At 38.2% G+C, this 21752-nt stretch overlaps 1 protein-coding gene across 2 annotated transcripts in view; it reads left to right on the plus strand.

Annotated features, from left to right (window-relative positions):
* The window catches only part of fhit (fragile histidine triad diadenosine triphosphatase), a 259161-nt gene extending 237749 nt beyond the window's left edge, over window positions 1-21412 (plus strand). For both annotated transcript variants that reach the window (XM_046875587.1, XM_046875588.1), the window contains one exon: window positions 21254-21412. In XM_046875587.1, coding sequence (XP_046731543.1) covers window positions 21254-21355 — 102 coding nt within the window. In that variant the 3' untranslated portion in view covers window positions 21356-21412. The remainder of the gene's footprint in view (window positions 1-21253) is intronic.
* Window positions 21413-21752: the final 340 nt, after the last annotated feature.

Here is a 21752-nt window from a genome sequence, read left to right on the forward strand (position 1 = left end):
TTCTCTGACTCTTATCAATCATCGACTTATGTATGGAAAGGATGTTTTTACATCCCCCGCTTCCTGTCATTGACAGAAGTGATTCAGAAACGAACAAATATCATTTTTCATCCTGTACAGAATGCAAATACATCCGAGATGTATCAAAAGCATAGGTTTCTCCGGATTAGCATCCGACGGAGCCTGACGCCTCTCCGGAACCTTGACTGACGGTGTAAATTGATCGTCGTGAAGGCTCGTTGAGGATGTGATGGGAGTGGGGAATCAGGGAGCGCTCTGACTGGCAGGTATATTGAGCAGGTGATGGCGCGCAATCCTTTCACCAATAAACCCCCATGAATTTGCATGTTAATTAGCCACTATCAGATCTCAGGTTGTTATCGCAAGAGGCCTGAATTAATCAGCCGCGCATGTTGCGGAGCGCTGTTGTAAGAACGAAGGAAAGAAGCAGAGACATTCTGTTTTTCTTTTGTGTGTCTGTTTTAGAGGTTGGTGGTTCATTCAGACTCTTATGATGACCCTTAGTAGAATAGGTGAGTGGATAAGATGAAGATTCAGAGATAAAACAGCAGGCTTCGAAACGTAGGTCGATATCGCGGGCATAGCTTCACTGTAGCTGCTGTTTAGTTTAGTTTTTTTTCCTACTGTAAAAGCAAAAGGAATTATATTGCTCATTCGAGACTTATTTTTCTGCATTAATGGTTCATATTCATAGACACGTGAGAGTTATTTCTACTTAATAGTTAGCAGTTCCTTTTTTTTTTTGCTAAATAACACCACATTCTCTTGCTGGCTTATGCTTCCAAGGTTTGCGAATTGACAGATAAAATTTACCAAAATGGCATTGATGTGAGGTAATTTTTATTCCTCTTGGGTATGAACAAATACATGCATCAGGCAGGTTAAAAGCCCATAGATAATTTTCTATGTTTTAGATAAAACTAATATTGTATTGTAATAACATGTAATAACATACTAGCATTACATTAACTACGAATTGAACGCACAACCATCCAATCCAAAGTTCAACATCTAAACCATTGTGCTACCAGTTTCGAAGCTTTAGAAAAACATAGCTCAAAGCTAATTCTATCAACCTTCCATACAGTTTGTATGTAAGTCCTAAGAGGCCAGGCATTATACATTTTTTTTCTTGTTTTTTTGTGATCACCACTTAGATTTCCTTTGGCGTAAGAGCATGTTCCTGAGGTAGCATCATCGCAGCATCACTTAATGATCGCCTTCGCTTTTACTTTGATCAGGGACTCACTTAAACTGAAAAAGCTCTGTATCTGTCAGTGATCAACAACATACAAGGCTTGAGAATTTCTTACAATGCAATCAAAAGTTTTTACCTTTGGATAGTGAGAAAATTAAGTAGTGAAAATGAGAAAACAAATTTTAGGGTGAGAAAATTATATCTAGGTCATATAAAAAATTTTTTTTTTTTCTTCTTCTTTCGGCTTCTCCCATTAGGGGTTGCCACAGTGGATCATCCGTCTCCATCCTCTACATCTGCCTCTTTCAAACCAACTACCTGCATGTCTTCCTTCACCACGTCCATAAACCTCCTCCTTGGTCTTCCTCTTTTCCTTCTTCCTGGCCGCTCCATCCATAGCATTCTACGACCGATATACCCCATGTCCCTCCTCTGCACATGTCCAAACCATCTCAATCTCGCCTCCCTCACCTTGTCTCCAAAATGTCCTACGCGCGCTGTCCCTCTAATAAACTTGTTTCTAATCCTAAACGAAAACCTTTTACTCAATGCTACTGTCTCTAAATGATACAGGTACCTGAACTCCTCCACCTTCTCCACCTCTTCTCCCTGCAACCGCACCACTCCAATGCCCTCCTTCTCATTCACACACATGTTTTCTGTCTTACTCCTACTGACTTTCATTCCCCTTCTCTCCAGCATGTACCTCCACCTCTTCAAGCTCTTCTCAACCTGCTCCCACTCTCACCACAAATCACAATATCATCCGCAAACATCATGGTCCACAGAGACTCCTGTTTGACCTCGCCCGTCAACTCGTCCATCACCACTGCAAACAGGAAAGGGCTCAGAGCCGATCCTTGATGCAGTCCAACCTCCACCTTGGACCAGTCTGTCGTTCCTACTGCACACTTCACTGCTGTCACACTGTCCTCATACATGTCCTGCACCACCCTCACATACTTCTCTGACACCTGACTTCCTCATACAATATCACTAGGTCATGAGAAAACAAAAACGAAAAAAAAAATATATATATATTAATGCATGGCCTCTTATAACTTTTATAGGAGAGTTCAGTAGGAGAGTTTCAAAGGAGAGTGTTAGAGAGTTTCAACTAAAAATAAAAGGAAAACAAATCATGTAGCGAGATTGTGTATGAATTGTAGGTTAATTAGGTCACCTTTATTTTCCCTACATTACAAAATGACATATGTATTGTGCTAGCATAAGAGTTATAGATTAGGCCCACTTTGCTCTGGAAATCGTCTGTTTCGTTATGCCACGCCCCCAAGAAAATTTAGATTCAACATCTGAAATGTCTGAAGGACTTCACATCCTGATACTATGAATGCATATGGTGTGTAGGAGTGTAGTCTGTGTCAATCTGTGCAACTTTTTCTTTTTTTTTACAGAAAATAAATCGCTTATACATATCTTTTGCCTGAGTTAAAGAAAACCTGTGGCTGTAGAAAACATGTAGAGCATACCTTTAAGATAGATTTTTATTTAAGTAGCAGAAAAAAAATTCTAGTTCTAATGGATATAATGCAATATTATGACAACATTCGAGTTTCCTTACTTACAAACAAAGGTGTTTTCATTAAAGGAGATCGTAGTTATTGCATCGTTCGACTAATTAATACAATGGTTGTGTTTTTATTACATAGTGTAGAGTTAAACGCTCTCGATCATCATCATGTTTGCGCACGTGTATGTGTGATATTTAATATAAAGAACATTGTTAGAAGTTTGCATGTAGCATGTTTTATTTATAGCGATAGAAAGGATTTACTGATGACAATAAAACATCAGATCTGTAGTTCATGGAAGGTCATCACGAGATTGTTTAGTTTTTGTATATGATGCATTCGAATACATGAATAAATGAACATGATTGATTTCAAAACAATATTGTAACAAAGAACATGGTGTACATAATCCAGCAGTCAAAAGTTTGACCATTATTATGCTATTGTTAACTGAAATAAGATCAATATTCGAGGCATGTTAAAACATCTTCAGGATCTAAAAAACAGGCATCAGACCTTTATGGGTTTAACATTTGTTCTTTAACCTTGTATTGTATACACACTGCTAAAATGTTTAGAGATCTTCTATGAAATGTCCATCTTATCATTTGGCAGGTGAATTTAACATCTGGCTCTTTAACCAAAGTGTTGCTCCAGATTTCCTCCAAAACTATTATCAAGCAGCGTTTCAATAACTCCACTTGTTTAACGATGCCCATGTGTCAGCCGTACAAATGGTTTTAATCCCCGGCAACTAAAGTGGCAATCGAATTTGCATTTGTAACTCGGTTATGAAGCACTTTGGGAACCTTTTCCTGTGAACTTTAATGAGTATAAATGTGTTTTGTTTAAAAAAAAAATGAAAATAAAAAAGCAATAAACATTATTGTGCAAGAGTAACAATAAGCAACATTAGACTTTCAGAAATTGCTCAGCATTGCTATGTACTGTATTTATAGAAATGTACATAGAGCTGTACATAGCTTATAAAGGTGCTGTAAAGACCCTACTGTATGTAGGCATACAAGAGTTTGAATTTTGAATGTGTTATAAACACCATGTCATGTTAATTTATGGTGTGTGTGTGTGTGCAGTAGAGAAAGTCTTTAAAAACCAGGATTTTAAAGAGTAATCCAAATAGAAAAAAAGCAATGTCATAGTTGCAATACAGGCAGAAGTCAGGTGACATATAGACAGAATCCAGAAGGACGAGATGAAGACCCAAAAAAATGGGGCAAACCAAATCGGCAACGAAATATTAAAACAGAATAAACGGCTTGATAAGTCTATGGAAAAAAATTATAAAAAATGAATGTGTGTGTAATTGAACACCTAAGTGTTGAATAAGTTCTTACGTGAACTGGAGCATGGAAGTCTGTGTGAAGCTGGGAGTTGGCAATGTTTGGAGGCTTTGGTGTTGGTAGAGTCTTGGCTAACTAAGATATGCCACAATGTTTATGATGTGTTATAAAGGCCTTGTGTAGGTAAATTGAAATACAGTATGTCAACACTGAAATGGTATTTCCATAAAATATTTATGTAGTGCTTATGAAAGTATTGAAACATTGAAATGCTATTGTGATACTGTGAAGGTATGTATTTACATATTATTGCATTATTAAGCATTTATGGAGGTCGAATTTACATTGTATGTAAAGTGTTGTCATTATATGCAACATAATTTTTTCTACCAAGAATGATGGCAAGGACAGAACGCAATGCATTAAAACCTCCCCGTTTGGAGAAAGGTGAGCTTGGAGGACATAAGTAGCTCATCAGTGAATGAGCCTGACACCATTCTGCCACCCACGCTGGGAGAAAACTGTCCAACCAACTACACACACACGCACACATTGTACATAGAACACACATATACACACAAACTTCAACCCTGCTGGGGCAATTACTGGCTATTATCGGTCCAGGAGGAGCAGTGCAGTGGCGGCATCACGAGCCTCCTCCACGTGTGGGTGAAATGCCTTTGCTCCAGCGCTAAAACTCCATTATTGGTCCATCGATTAATTAATCCTTCTAGCTAATTGAAACTAAGGGCTGCAGAAAGCATATCATTTTGTGAGGGCTGTAATGGAAGTAATGCGGTAATTAGGCACGATGAGATGCCTGTTCATACCGCACTGCATTACTTTAGCTCATGAGAGTAGGTGGGGGAAAAAGAAATGACTTGATCTTTGTGGATACTGACTGTGTTATATCTTGTATATATATATATATATATATATATATATATATATATATATATATATATATATATATATATATATATACAAGTAACTGTATAAAAACACATACTTTCATATTGTATTAAGGATTATATATGTATTCACTTGCTCTGTGCACATGGGCGTTGTCCTGCTGGAATCTTTGTGGCAACAATTATGGCTGGAAAAGTACCCCAATACTATACAGTAAATACAAAAGTATTTGGACACCTGACTTCAAAAGACGTGTTAATTTCCCTTGCACTTGAACTAGGAGACCCAAACTTGTTCCAGCATGACTCTTTCCCTGTGCAGAAAGCCAGCTCCATGGAGATACAGTACAGACCAAAAGTTTGGACACACCTTCTCATTCAAAGAGTTTTCTTTATTTTCATGACTATAAAAATTATAGATTCACACTGAAGGCATCAAAACTATGAATTAACACATGTGGAATTATATATGGAATTATATACATACTAAAAAAGTGTGAAACAACTGAAAAATGTCATATTCTAGGTTCTTCAAAGTAGCCACCTTTTGCTTTGATTACTGCTTTGCACACTCTTGGCATTCTCTTGATGAGCTTCAAGAGGTAGTCACCTGAAATGGTCTTCCAACAGTCTTGAAGGAGTTCCCGAGAGGCTTGGCACTTGTTGGCCCTTTTGCCTTCACTCTGCGGTCCAGCTCACCCCTAAACCATCTCGATTGGGTTCAGGTCCGGTGACTGTGGAGGCCAGGTCATCTGGCGCAGCACCCCATCACTCTCCTTCTTGGTCAAATAGCCCTTGATGCCTTCAGTGTGACTCTACAATTTTCATAGTCATGAAAATAAAGAAAACTCTTTGAATGAGAAGGTGTGTCCAAACTTTTGGTCTGTACTGTATGTTTAACAGAGGTTGGAGTGGCTTCTGCTAGAAGCGCTCTGACCTCAACCCTACTTGACACGTTTGGGATGAATCTCCAATAACCTCCACAAGCACTCTCCAAAATATAAACCTCCTAATAGACCTACAAATTTAATAAACGGAGTTTATTGAAACAGCAAATGGGGACATAAAGTGGAATGGGATATTTAATTCTTTGTCTATATAGTGTAGATAAATGGATAGAAAGATAGAGAGAAAGAATTCGAATCTATTAAATCAAGTCATTATCTTTAAGAAACCGTTATGGTTGTAAAACTTATGACACGCTTCACATGTTTTATATTATATTATGATAAATCTATTGACATAAACCTACTCTATTCTATTAGAAAATGGCAAAAGTTCTTTAGAAAGTTTTATGCGTTTAATGTTCCCTGTATAGCAGTTTAAAAGTATAAGGATTGCAATGGATGAATTCTGGATTGGTCAGAAGGTGTGGGTGTATTTCCTGCTGCAAGAGTTATAATAATGTATTTCTTTTTTATATTTATTTTATTTAAGCTATTCATTTAGCATTTTTGGAAGATGTATGTAGTGTAAGATGTTGACACAAATCTTCTTCTTTCGGCTTCTCCCATTGGGGATCGCCACAGCGGATCATCCGTCTCCATACCCCCCTGTCCTCTACATCTGCTTTTTTTCAAACCAACTACCTGCATGTCTTCCTTCACCACATCTATAAACCTCATCCTTGGTCTTCCTTTTATCCTCCTTACTTGCTCCATCCTCAGCATTTTTCTACCGATATATCCCATGTCCCTCCTCTGCACATGTCCAAACCATCTCAATCTCGCCTCCCTCACCTTGTCTCAAAACATCCTACATGTGCTGTCTAATCCTGTCCATCGTCGTCACTCCCAACGAAAACCTCAACATCTTCAGCTCTGCTACCTCCTGCTCCACCTCCTGTCTTTTACTGAATGCCACTGTCTCTAAACCATACAACATCTCAGGTCTCACCACAGTCCTATAAACTTTCACTCTTGCAGATACCCTTCTATCACAAATCACTCCTGCTATCACTCTTCTCCACCCACTCCACCCTGCCTGCACTCTTTTCTTCACTTCTCTAACACACTGTCAGGCAGCAATTCATCAGCCAGTTTTCAAAGTTGATGTGTTGGAAGTAGGAAAAATGGGCAAGCATTAGAATCTGTTCGACTTTGACGGGAGCCAATTCTTATTAGGATGATTACTATCATTTACGATGAAAACTATAATCATTGAGACATTTCTGAGAAGATCAGCATGCCACATAGTGCAATTTCTTTTTGACTGTATAAAGCTAAGATTCTACACTTCCCTGTATATTATATCGAGGCCACACCATGTTTTGCCACTTTAAACTTGTTTCGGAGTTTTAAACATTACTTGAGTTAACCAGTCAACCTGAGAGTTTGTCAGGTGGCTTTTTTGCGCCCCCCGGTGTAAATGCAGCACTGAGCTGTTTGCCTGTGATGTTTAATTTAGAAATGACAGCCTCCTTCATATTCATGAGCGCCGGTGTGTGCGGGTGGCGCGGAGAGAGTGAACTATTCTGAGTGCGCAGACAGTTGACCTTTCTGACTGGCGCTCTCAGAACAGAACCAAGCTGCTGTACTGCAGATGGATGAGACACGTTTCGAACGTGCTAAATGTAACTGCTTTGTCTGTCGAGCTCTGCTTGTGTGGCTTTGTGTTTTAACATTTGCTCATTCTGAAGTAAGACCAGCGCAGGAGTTTGCCGTGTGTGTGTTCTAGAGGTCCGGAGGGGTGATTCCACGTCTGTAGTAGAACTTGCGTTGTTTCTACAAAGTAGCTCGAGCAAACGTGATACTGTTTTCATGACCCAAAATGATCAGAAATTATAATCATATCCTTTACTTGTTATTAAAAAATAAAAATTTTGAAGCATACTTTCCAAACTTTTCACCAGTCAACATCAGGGAAGTTTGCTTCTTCTCAGAATGTTTATGGCATTAATGCACCTTCATGTCAGGAAATAATTCCTCTTTGTCCCGAGCGTGGATTGCAGTCATAGTGCTGGCCAGAGGTGGGAAGAAATAAAGTTCATATACTTTGTTACTGTACTTAAGTAGATTTTTCTGGTATAAGTACTTTACTGCACTATTTATTCTTCAAACAACTTTTTACTTTTATGTATTAAAATTTCTTACTTTCTACTTCTTACATTCTTAAACCAGGCTGGTTAGTTTTAGTTTAAATCTATTTGTTGACATTATCAATATTTTTACTTTTCACTGCACCGTTTTCAGCACATCAACCTATTTCTTGTCCTCGCACGGCTTTTTCAATCTACCACTGGTGTATTATTTCCTGGCTCTCACACACCGCAGACGTAGGCTAGTTTACGAAGCAAGACAAGAAGAAGTATGGGGTTAACGTGGATGAGAACAGAGACAATCCTGATCACCTGATCATCATCTTTTCTCTGCTTGTGTTCTATATCAGTGGTCCCCAAACCCCAGGCCACGGACCGGCACTGGTCTATAGGTCAAATGGTACTGGACCGCACAGAATGAAAACATAACTGGAAAATTACTGGATTCTCTCCGCCACATCTGTCTATAACTCACTCTTGATGCATGTCCATCCGCTACCTTCTTAAAGGGGCTCCTCCGGTCGCTAACACATAAAACATTACCGCTAAATTTAAACCCCCAAGCGAACAAAATGTACAAAAAAACATCTTAAAGGCCGGTCCGTGAAAATATTGTCTGACATTAAACCGGTCCATGGTGCAAAAACGTTTGGAGACCACTGTTCTATATGGTGGATGTTTAGCCTGGATGCATATATTAGGTGGTAACTCAGTGTGTAACGCATTGGCCTCTGGACCAGAAGGTAACAAGTTCAAATCCCAGCACCACTAAGCTAACCATAAATAACAACATTTGAAATTAAGTTGGAAGTGGCAACACAGTCATGTGTGTGCAGTGAGTACAGCAGGGGGCTCAAAACACAACCCTGAGGAGCTCCAGTGCCGAGGGTTATGGTGGAGGAGTGTGTTTGCCCACCCGCACAGCTTGTAGTCTGTCAGTCAGGAAGTTGGAGATCCATTGACACATTATTAAATTGTGGTCAAGATTTTATATATAAATATTTTAATTGTAAACTTATAGTGGCTTTTTTGAGATTTTAAAATTGATGTTCAATTTTTTTTGTATGACAGTGAAAAAAAACGACACTGAGTTTTGCCTGTTTTAATTTATTATTCATTAATTTATTCATTCATTAATTCATTCATTCATTGCTTTTTATTTTAGTCTTGGTACAGGAGATTTATCACAAAATTATATTTCATGCACAAGTATACACATGAACAATTTTAGTATTTTAATTAATTTCATTAGTAGTTTTGTTACTACCCCTTTTGTCATACTCCCTCTTTCTTTCAAGAATCCACTTGAATTTCTTTTGATGAGGGAATTAATTAAACAGAGAGAGAGGGAAAATAGAGAGAGAGTGGGAAAGAGAGAGATTGAGTGTGTGTAACTGTCCGCACGCTTGAATCGCTTCTGCATTTCCACGGATGTTCAGAACTCCATTCCCAAGGTTCCTCATCTGTCCGGAACATCTGGTGTTTATCTCAGTTTACTGTCGTATGGCCCATTCAGGCATATAATTGCTAAATTAACACCCAACTCAAATGTCAATCCTGATAGTGACGCTTAGTTTTTTCCCCCCTTTAATCATCATAACAAGTGGCAATCTTGGGATTCCGGGTCTATTAGAAACAAATCTAAGATAATTCCTGTACTGATTGGCAAGGGCACAACTGTTTTGGGTGAGTGTCATCGTTTGAACACACTCGAGATTATAAGAAGAGCTGAGTGCACATACAGCTTGCTAACGGTGCCGTGTTGGAATATTTTAACATTGCATTTTTTTTCCCCCTAACAATAAAACTACAGTATACAAGCAAAAGTTTGTGGACACCTTAAGTTTGGGATGCTAGTGTGTACTTGTGGAGATTTGTGGAGATTCATCAAACCACACGGGCGTTAGTAAGTAAGTCAATCAGGTATTGATTGACATAGGTAAGGTGAGGAGGCCAGGGGTGCAGTCAGCATTCTAATTCATCCCAGAGGTGTTTAGTAGGGTTGAGGTCAGAGCTCTATAGCAGGAGATCTTCCACTCCAAGTTCTTTTGTATGCTGGGAAACACATTATCTGGGCACTCTTCATATGGCTGCATAAAACCTACTGTGTAAAGCAGCTTAATGATGACTGACACTGGACTGCATGGACAGTAATTGAAGACCAGCAAGTATCAGCACTCAGCAAGACTTTTGCATAGTGACATATTTTGTTGACATAAGCTTGTTATGACAGTCCTGTGGAATAGTGCCTGTAGCCGTGTGTCTGGTGTGTGGTTCGATGAGCTACCTTAGGTCTAAATAATTGACATAATTGCAGGCTGCGCGATAATTTTTTTTCAAGTGCCAGTGTCAGTCCGCTGAAATGGGTTCACGTTCACTAATTCCATTATATTTCCCTCCACTCATACATCCTGGCTCGGCTCCTGTGCTACCTGAGTGGGGAAACAATCGGTTAATTGACCTTTGCTGTTTTTCGCTGCCTGCTATTATAGACCTGGTACAACTCATAACCTCCCAGGCTTTAGGGTCGAGACTTTCTTCGTATGAGAAAAGAATGATGAATCGGTCTGTAAGCATGGAGCATGTCAATAGGAACATGCTGCAATAGTTTGCAACTTAAAGCAACATCACCAAATTTGTTTCATCTTGTTTCAATCTGGAGTTGAGTTTAAAATTGAAAGACATACAGGATCAGGAAAGCTTGAAAGTAGGTAAACAGGCTTGTCTCACAACCAGTCTGTTTAATAGTACAGCTACAGTTTAAGCTGTCTGCCACCCATGTGAGAAAGAGAGAGAGAGAGAGAGAGAGAGAGAGAGGGTGGAGCGAGGGGCACAAAGTGGTAGACGAGTTGTCATGCTGAGTAATTAGTCTCCGCTGGGCGAGAAACTAGCTGGATGTTGTGACACACACTAGATTATACACAAATCCACTGAGAGCACCTGTCACCAGCCTGTAGGTCTGTACAGGTACAAATCAGACACCCACACACACACACACACACACACACACACACACACACACACACACACACACAATCGTTTTCCATCATTGATTGGCAGCCAGCCAACACACACCCTGCAGTCAGAAGACAGAGGGAGACAAAACAAAAAAAGGTTAAAAGTGAAGAAAAAAACACACACACACTATCACTTCTTTTCCCCGAGTTTTCCTGTTTTCGGATTTCTTTTCTCATGATCCAGACTTCCAGAAATCGCTGCCAATGTTTCCTCTGTCCTTGTCCATCGGTGATCAAGAAAAGAGTTTTTTTTTATTCTTGTTGCCTGACTGTCTTTGTTCTGTCACAACAGACTCTGTTCCGAATGCGGCACGACAGACGATCCCTATTTATCGCAAGGACACTTTCTGCGTGTGCTGTGCCAACCCTTTTTTTTTTCTTCTCACATTGTCTTTTAATTACCACTGAATGACTAATAACATCCACACCATTGAACAAGGACAGCAAAAGCAGGTTACAATCTTTTTTTTTTGAAGGCGGGGAGACATTATCAGTCACCATGCATAATCCATTCTGTTTGCTCGATGACTTTACGGAGAAAACAGGAAACGGTAGTTCGTTAGCGAGAGCTTATGAGGTGGTTTGATGTTAAATAAGTGTGAGGTTGAAGAAAATGAAGGTCAGATTTTTGATTGGTTAGTGCCCTTGCTATTTGCTTTTGCTGTTTATCCAATTAATATTTTGGAATGCCTCAGAGATCAATACTTAGACTTTTTTGAGATTGGTATCTTGGTAAATTGGTAACAACTGCCATAAAGATTAGTCACTGACCTGAGTTTAGTGACATACAGTATATCGTGTTATGACACTCCTATGCAGTGTCTTTTCTATAATGCGCTAGTAACATTGACATAGAAACCTAGCATGAGTACTTTTACATAGTCCGAGATGTGATAGTGTACACTGGCATAACATATTGTGTCCACTTTTATAGAGTACCAATACCTGGGTGTTTAATGACAGCTGCCATAAGCCTACATAGACAGTATTTTAGGGCTTATACCAAGAAGTGTCACCTGTCATTAGGACGAGTCAGTTTTGAAGTCCTGATGACATAACACTTTGTCATTTGCCATATACTGTGTTATTATGACATTGTCAAGTTCATACAAGAGACCTTAATGAAAACTGACATAAGCCTGCATGAACAGTAATTAATGGCTAATGCAAACAAGTGTCACCTCTCAGAACATCACTTTAAAGTCAAATTGATCTAACTTTGATGTAACTTTCCTGTATTTGCTATTTGCAAATCTAGTGTATGTACTATACGATCAGGGTTATGACATTGTTATGACACTGTAATAACAGTTTAACCTTAAAGTTAGGTTTATATAGTGACAAGACAAATACATAAGCACGGAGAATGTATGCTCGACGCTGACACACGTGGTTGACGTGTTATGTTTTACTGTTGACGATGTCAATATTGAAATCTACATTTATATGAGTTGAAGTAGAAGATCTTGAGTGGCCTGCTGTAGAGCTGTGACCTCAACCCTGTTAAAGACCTTTGGGATTGATTGGAATGTTGACTGCACTTCAGGTCTCCTCACCTCACCTACATCAGTACCTGACTTTACTAACACCCTTGTGTCTTAATAAATCTTTCAAATCTCTTCTTAGAAGAGTGGAGGTTATTATAACAGCAAATTGGAAGTAAATACAAATTTGGATTTTTAAAAAGCACATACTTTATAGTCAGGTGTCCACAAATGTTTGTCTATACACTATATACACGATGTAAGTATATCTTATGTATATTCTCTGGATAAGTATAACACATTTTACCATGTAGGATTTCTGGAAGTTCTTGTCTAGAAAACCTTTATATAAAAAAAAAAATGTCAAACCGTGACTTGACTAAGGAGCCAATTTAAAGCCAGTTTAACAGTAGCTGTTTTTATAACAGCTGACATGCTGTAATATGTTTTCCCCCATATGTTTGTCTTATAGTCCTCATGAAAAGCTCATGTAAATGTCATGTAGCATGTAACAATCGAGCACATGTTATCCACAAGATGAATATAAAGTACAGTTAATATTCAGGAGGAAATGATCAAGCGGAGGTCGATCGCTGGTAGAAGGCAAATTAAATCTTTTCCGTTTCAAGAAAGTAAAAAAACAATTTAATTATTTTTCAGCTGCTGGACAGCTCATTCTCCTCTGAAAACAAGGTGCTGAAACCGTCATTAAAAACGTGCGCTTTTCTGGAACCCCCTCGTGAATTAGCGCGCTTACACTCTGACAAGGCGGCGTAACATCCCTCCAATTCGGTGCAATGATTTGCATGTGTGAGAATGTTATTAAACCTGATGGCGCTTCAAACTCGGAGAGAGCCTCGCCGTTAATTCCCAGACACGAGCGTGCCGATCGGCGAAACATCAATACGCTTTCACTGCTGCTAGTTTGTATGAACACACAACACGTGGAAATGTATTAATCATTCAAAAGTCAGACGTGAGGTTATTTTGTGGAAAATGTGAGGTGGGTGGATGTGGCTTTTTTTTTGCATTCGGTGTCAGAATTTGTGCTTTTTATATTTATTTATTTATTTATTTATTTATACGTTTATGCAAAAGGCTTATGATTGGTTTTGCAGATGGAAAATACTTAGCAAGGTCATAAGTCCTTTGAGTGCTGATATATTCATATATTTGCCTTTATAATCCTTATGAATCAAATCATAGACACTAAAAACATGTATATTATTCAAAAATGTTAATCTTATAATATTTCTACAAACAAACAGCCTAACCTAACCTTTATGCATGCACAGTATCTCAGTACCTTATAATGCGTGGCATAGATGTTCTAATGTTTACATGCATAAAGAGGAGTATATGATACAATATAGATTATGATTGACTACAGAAAGTCTTTATAACCATTTTAATAGTAAAAGGTTATTCACAGGTATGTGCATGGCAAACAACATACACCATAATAACAAAAGTATTGGGACACCTGCCTTTTTAGCCATTTGCGGTTCTTCCTGTAACTGTTGAACTTTTAACTGTTACACAATTGTATAGCCTTTGGATGCTTAGCTTCAAATTTTTGCCTTCACTTGAACTAGGAACCTGGTCCACGAAGATATGATTTACATGGGTTGAGGTGGACTTCTGTAGAGCTCTGCCCTCAACCCTACTGTACACTGAATTGAATGAACTGGAATACTGACTGCACAAATCCCCATAAGCACATTCCAAAATCTAGCAGAACATCTTTTCAGACTAGTGGAGATTATTATAATAGCAAGTGTGGACTAAATGTGGAGTGGGCTGTTCTTATGTTCAGGTGTCGACAAACATTTCTGAATATAGTGTGTGTGTGTGTGTGTGTGTGTGTGTGTGTGTGTGTGTGTGTGTGTGTGTAGGCATACAAATATAGGGAGTGTACTGTATGTCTTTTGTCCATGTGCAAAAAAAGAAAAAATATTGGAACCTGGTTCAAAGAAAGACAAATCAGAGTCCAATCCAACAAAACCCAGGATGCAGTCCAAAATCGAAGAGACCTAAAAAAAACACGAAATAGAGCACCTAGAAAGAAAGGCTCGGGCGACGATACGCTGTCCCAGATCTTCCGAACGCCGTCCATAACCACAATGAAGATAATGCTGGCCTGTGAGTGCATTTCAAATGGGCCGTGGCGCTTTAATCATTCAGTTAATGGAGCAGGAAAGTTTAATCACTGGGGTTTTCTGCCTTTCATCCGAAAAGGAGAATGTGGAAACAGACATGAATTAGTAAAGTGGTCTGAGGCTTTTCACATTCTGTTTGATTGCATTTAATTTAACTAAAAACTTCAACATTCGATCCCTGTTTCTTTTTTCTTTTTTTTTTTTCTCTTTTTAAAAAAAAAAAGACTTACTATCATTTCCCTTTAGTTTATGTGCTTCCCACCCCACCGCCCATTCCCCAATCCCTGACCCCCTCCCTCGTTCTCAGGTCGCTTCTTTTTCGTGCTATGATTCCTAATGGTATAAAAGCACAGAATTGCAGGCTAAGGGTTTGAAAGCATTACTTCATTTCAATGAGATAAATTGTCCGAAATTCTTTTCAAGTTGCTGCTATTCTTAGCGAATGAAGACCTCGCTGTCTTTTGCTGCTGTTTATCTCGGTGTAATGAATAGGGGAATAATAGGAGAAGATTAAAAGGCAAAAAAAAAAGAAAATGAAATCTTAATGAAATGTCCATGAGTAAGTGCTATATTTATATGCAGTGGCACTCTATGTGTAAGAACCGTGGAGAACATTTGGATTATATTTAGATATATAATGATTATTATAATAGATTGACCCTGTGTTTAATAGTAAGCCAGCAGTCCTTCGTTAGCGCTGAGCCGAATTTCACTCACGTTATGCAAATGTGATTTTTTTTTATTTGTATGCACAGATCTAACCATGGCCATGACCAGAACAGACCGAATCTGTTATCTGCTGTTATATCGGATCCACTTAGCACAGGGCAGAGCAGGATCATAAAGGCTGTTCACCCCGAGGGTCACTGGTTAATACCGGCATGTCCTATCTGACTCGGCAGGGGTCGCGACCCTCACTGGGCTTTGACACTTCGGATGAAGATGGGGTTATAGTGGGTTAATGAAGTCCAATTTCTTCTAGTGTGGAATGTTATTAACGCTGGCCTCCTATCTGTTTTGGAGGAATCACCTCGATGCACTGTACAGCCAAAAGAAAGTTGGATATGCATAATAAAAAAATGGCAGCACAGTTAATGCAAGAAACTGTTCAGGGTCAGAGGTCAGTAATATGATTATGAGATCAGGGAGGGCAAGCTGGCAGTTTTTAGCTAAGCCTGGCACCATCACAATAACTCTTCAGGGTTATTATTATTTTTTAATTATTATTATTTTTGGTAGAGATGAGTTTTCCCAGAATATCATCTATGCTCTTTTCACTGTTTAGCTGGAGATGTACAATTTTGCTCATTCTGTGCTTGTTTAGCTTCAGATTCATGTTCTTGCCTGAAAGAAGTTCAGCACCTTGTCTGCTTTTGACATGCTTTTCTATTCACCAGAGTTGGAAAGAGTGATTCTTAAAGCAATTTCTTCTGACCTCTCATCAAGTCAATTCCCACAATGGAGAGAATTTCTGCTTACTCAGCAGTTTTTTTGGGTTTTTTTTTCACAGTGGGTAACAGTAATATTGCAAGCATTTTTTTACTGTACTTGGATACATTTTTTAGGTATCTGTACCTAGGATTGTTTATTTCAGGACACTTTTACCACCCTACACACTGGGGTCAAATATCTTCATCCCTTAGAGTGTTGTTTAAAAACCTTAATACATGTAAATGATCAGAGAATCAGTCAACACCTTTTGAGCAACGGTATTAAGAAATCCACATGCCTTCTAAGAGATCAAGCTTCATTTTTGTTTTTGTTTTCCTGGAACTACACTTTCAAAAAGTTAGAGTTGTACAAGATGTCTTTTTTTAATTTACTCTTCACTTGACCTAGAAGATCCAAGGCTGTAAGGGAAATGCGGACATACCGATTTTGTTGTCTGGTGTCCAAAAACAAACTTCAGAAAAAACAGACTCATGCGACAAGTGAGTCTGAGAATGCAGCATACGCTTCCAGTCTCCCAGCCTCCTGTTGATCATGATGCCTCTCAGGCCTCGTCAGATATTCGCAGGAACACGTGCTCGCTTTGACAGGATCTCATCTGAGGCACTTCTTTTTTTTGACAGTCCGGGGAATATTATTTTTGCACAGTAATTACTGTACCAGCTGCTAAAATGTATTTACATGGCATCAAGATGGCCTCTGTCTTAGCGGGAGGCAGGAGATAACGGGTGACAGCAATCTGTTCAGGAAGTCCCTTTTCTCCCTACAAGCCTGGACCACACTGACACTCACCCACACCCACATATACACACATGCACATGTCAGTGTGCAGTGACCGTTTAAGGAAGAGGAGGCAGCTGGGGACTCGGCTCTGATACCTGATGTCACTGAAAAGAGAGAGGAAGTGTTCGCAAAGCGAGCTGTCAGCCATCTGTACGCCATCACAACCTTTCCTCAGCCTCCTTGACACGCTCTATCATTACGCGTGGTTCTGCATGGCATACGCTTTATTGAACTTTCCCGTACGCCACCCGATGCTATATTCAAGCTTTCCCATTGATGAGTAGAACATTAGGTGTATGTGTACTGGAGGTTGCATGATCATACAGCTCTCTGTAACCATCACTGTCAAGATGAAGCATGCGGAAACAAACAGATCATGTGCAACCTGTTGTAGGTGAAACATTTTTTTTTTCCCCATTTGATGCATCACAGAAAGAGAAGCATTTTCAACATTCAATCTGTACACTTGTTTGGTTTTTGAAGAAAAATGGTGACGTTTTCATAGAGGAGTGTGTTTATTTTTATGGAAGGAGTCTCCAGTGTCAATGTCCTAGGAAAATATATCAGTGCATCGCCGAGCAGTTTACATCTAGCAGCAATATCATCGGTGGTGTCCTACCCAAATCTCTTAATACCATCATTACGACACCACGGCTGTGGAATCCATCAATAATTTACAGAAACGCCGTATTACAGAGCGCTGCATCACACACAGAAATCTCATACAGTGAGAACGAATGGCATAACAAAAGCAAGAAACTCAGTGAAGACAATTCAACAAGTCTCCTTTCACTGCAGCCACAACTGTGCCATCGGATATTCGCAGGAATCGTGTTTAAAGGTCTACAAGATTCAAGAACAGAATTTTAACACATAAAAATAAACCTACAGTATACTACATAAAACATTTAACACCATATTTCAGAAATCATCTGGTCATTGCAGCACTAATAGTTCAAGAATATAATAAACTTTATTTATAATATAATATAGTTTATGGTATTGAGGGAATGTTCCTTTTGTTTTTATGCAACAAACTAGTTAATTTACCGAGGTCAAGGTTTATTTTGACCAAATATGTAAATGTCCAGATGATTTACTTTATTTTCTTTGAAAAACCCACTATGAGCATGGACAACAGTTTTACACACTCTTGGCATCTGGACAGTTTCTCCAAACATTCATCTAAAATACTTTGCCGTGTCACTTATAAAACTTGCCATTGTTCTTTTCGACTTGGAGGTTTTTTTTTGGAATTGCGATCGAGTAAATCCCAGTACAGACTATTCCATAATAGATAACATTCCAGCCGACTGATTGCTCTTTTAAATAACACGTATAGTGCTTGGACGTACACTTCGAGTCATTGTCTTGTTGTATGGTAAAGTCAGTTTCAATGAGCCACACTCCAAATAAAAATAGTTGGAGTTGAAGTACGGAATGGTAGCCATATGGTTCACTTTTCCTTTCACCTGGAATTAATCTCTAACCTTCCCTGCTCCAAAACAACCCCAAACCATTAGCTTCCATCTTAATGTTTGATCCTACATAAGTTTTTCTGTTAGATTCAAAAATAAAAATAGAATATGAATGGAACCCGAGTCTAGTCATTCACTCTTCAATTCTTGTCTATATATTTTTTTTTCCTTTTTTTATTTTTAATTAAGTCATTTAGATTCTCTGCATTATATCCAACCCAAATAACAATTAATAACACATTTTCTGTGGCTTATTCTCTTTCTTTTTTTTTTACCCGACTGAATGAGCCAGCATTTAATTAAGAATAAAATCCTGTAATAAAAAAAAATGACTTGTTTTTCTGCAAATGGAGAAAAACATTGACTCTTAGTTTCATTAAATGTCAGAAATGTTTGGGAGCGTCTCGCTGTTCCTGGCAAATCGGAGCTGTTTTCAAAAACAAAGTGGATCAGATAATTAGGATGTATTAAGGGTTGATAAACAAACGAAATCGACGCCGGATATGTGTGACATTTTTCGACAAGAGAAAGCTAATTATTGAATGTTATTTGTCTGTAGTTAACTACTCGTTCTATGTATATATCATTAAAACTCGCTCTTGTTTATAATTGAATAATTGAAATAGTAAGCGGGGGTTTTGGGCTTATTTTCGAGAAACGCGTAGAGGCTGATATATTTCAGAAGCCTGATGGCGGAGGCTTAAGGGGAAGTGCGGTTAGTGTTGTCAAGAAGCATTGATTTTCTGCTTTGGTTGTAAAAGTGGTTTAAATTTAACGGCGCTATATTATGACAGTCCCTCTCGTGAGGCGTGTTGCGAGTTGACGTCAGGTGTTATTTTTGCTCTGTCGAACTTTCAGATGTCTTTTCCAGGAACCCGGCCTCCCCCGTGTCCTGCTCGCAGCTAAATATGACACCGATAAGCATTTGTGAAATCATCTGACTTTTTTTTGTTTGAACAGTTTTTTTTTAGTTTACTGGCACAAAATTATAAATCAGCAAGTTCAATCCTGACACAAACTCTCCTCACGCCGCAAAAGCGGTTTCCCGACCACGATGAAGCATCGTATGGGGTAAATGGTGCAGATTTAGTCTCGGTGTGATGGTTTGAGGGAGAAACAGTGTGGCTGAACACATGCTGTTTGCGTCGCAGGCTCTGGGATGTGAACAAAGAGAGAGCAAGAGAAAGCCAAAGTACATAACCTTCAGTGCTCTGTGATGAATTCTGTATATCTGCTCATCCATTGACATTGGCAGCATGGATTATAGCATGTTCATGACATTTACTGGTCATTATACATATTGGATTTAATCTTCTTGTAGACTTTAATTGTTTCTCGAAAGCCAACGTGGTTTATCCAAAATGGTGTTCACGGCACAGCTGATTTCAAGATGCCTATATATATTTTTATTTTATTTAACTTTTTTACAAGTACAGGGTTATTCAAAAAGAATGAACTGATTTCATTACACAATATAACAACCGAACGTTTCTGGAGAACGACGGGACTACACAACTTCACTGACTCATTCCATGATGATGCTCGAGAACTGAAGCAATGCATCATGATATCGGTTCATTCTTTTTTAATAACCCTGTATATGAAAAGCATATGGAAAAATCTCCCAATAATGCAGCTCAGCCACTGTAGCTACCCCAAAAAACACTATTTTATTTTTAACACAAAATTTAAACCATCCTTTCCATTAAGAGTATGCATTTTCATACATAACTATAACAATGGCTAATTCATTTATTATAACTGAATGTCTTTTATATATATCGCATGTTTTATGCTTGGAAACTATTTAAAATGAAAGGAATGAAGGTCTTGACTACATTTCAATGGTCTTAATACAAGAATTGATCATTCAGCAAAAGCATCTTCTCTATAAATAATCTCACCTTGATTATTTCATTATAGAGTCTTATTATAAAGTATACAGTAAAGTTTGGTTTTCTTCTGACCTTCAGAACTAGAAGATGGCTGACTTCTTTCAAAAGGAACTGAAAAGGTTGCTGCTCATTATTTTATTTAAGGATCAACACCAGGGATGTCCAACTTTTTTGAAATGATATTCTTATTTCTCACCGTAGCCTGGTTTTTCTTGCCTACACCACTAAATAAAACAGAGAAATGTCCCCACTGTGGGACGAATAAAAGTATATCTTCTCTTAAAACATATTTTGAGTAATGTTTGTTTAACACTAATGGTAATAATGAATGTATATTTCTGTGTAATCCATGTAATCCATACTTACTAAAAAAAATGGTTTCCATTAAACCACATTACTTGATTTTTTTATGAGCCATTATGTGAATTTAAACTAAAGAATTCTTGTTCTTCACATGAAGCTATTCGATTTATATTTTAAAATAAATCCATAATATTTTTTACCCTTATAAAGAACATTTTTTATCACCACATTATCTGTTTAAAGCTGCTTTCAGACAATGTTCATTGGTAAAAGCGCTATACAAATAAAAATGAATTGAATTGAATTATATCTATAACAATATATCTTCAATCCTAGATTCTCTATACGCTCCCAAAAAAAAAAAAACAATATCTATTTGAAAAAGGCTCTTGTATATCCATGAAATAGTTGATCATGTAATGGAGTAGTGGAAATATATAAGTTACATAATAAAGCTAAATAAATGATGAGGTGCCTCCAAGGTCTGCTTTTTTTTATTCATCAGACATTCAGGATTCATCTACAACTCACACACAGCTTAATAATAACTCGTACTTGTTCATGTTTTCTCTTCACATCTGCTCTATTTAATGTTCTGCTACATCCTTGTGTTTGCGTACAATATTGAGGCCAGTGAAAGAATTGTAATTTTTTTTGAAAAGCATAATATTTGGTTTGTTTTCAGCTGCAGAAGCATGACCGTGAAAGCGAAGACGTCGCGTCCAAGTGGAGATCAGAGGACGAGATGGCGAAAGAAGCGACGGAGCTCAGAGGACTCTTCAGTTAGTCTTTTTTGGTAATATAAAAAAAAATAATAAATAAAAATAAAATATACAAAAAAATACAACAGAAACATGGGTATAATATAAACAATGTTCAATTAGTATGTCTTAGAAAAGCAGTTACATATTTTTAGGAGCTGTGTTCATGTGGCCTGTATGAATATGAAGGAGAATTGCTCATTATTTGTTTTTTGCAATTGTTTTTGGCTTTAATTAATGCTGGAAATTTGCCTTTAAAAAGTGTCTTGTTAGTTTTGTAAGAAAGGGAGAAAAGAAAAGCTGAAAAGGAAAAAAAAGTGCGTGCAGACACAATTTGTGCTGAAAATATTCCCTGTACTGGTGGTTTAATAATGGCTAAGTGTTTGGTGATGTGAATGACTCTCAGGATGTGTGAGCGACATC

Source organism: Silurus meridionalis, chromosome 19 (assembly GCF_014805685.1).
Source record: "Silurus meridionalis isolate SWU-2019-XX chromosome 19, ASM1480568v1, whole genome shotgun sequence".
Classification (NCBI taxonomy): Eukaryota; Metazoa; Chordata; class Actinopteri; order Siluriformes; family Siluridae; genus Silurus; species Silurus meridionalis.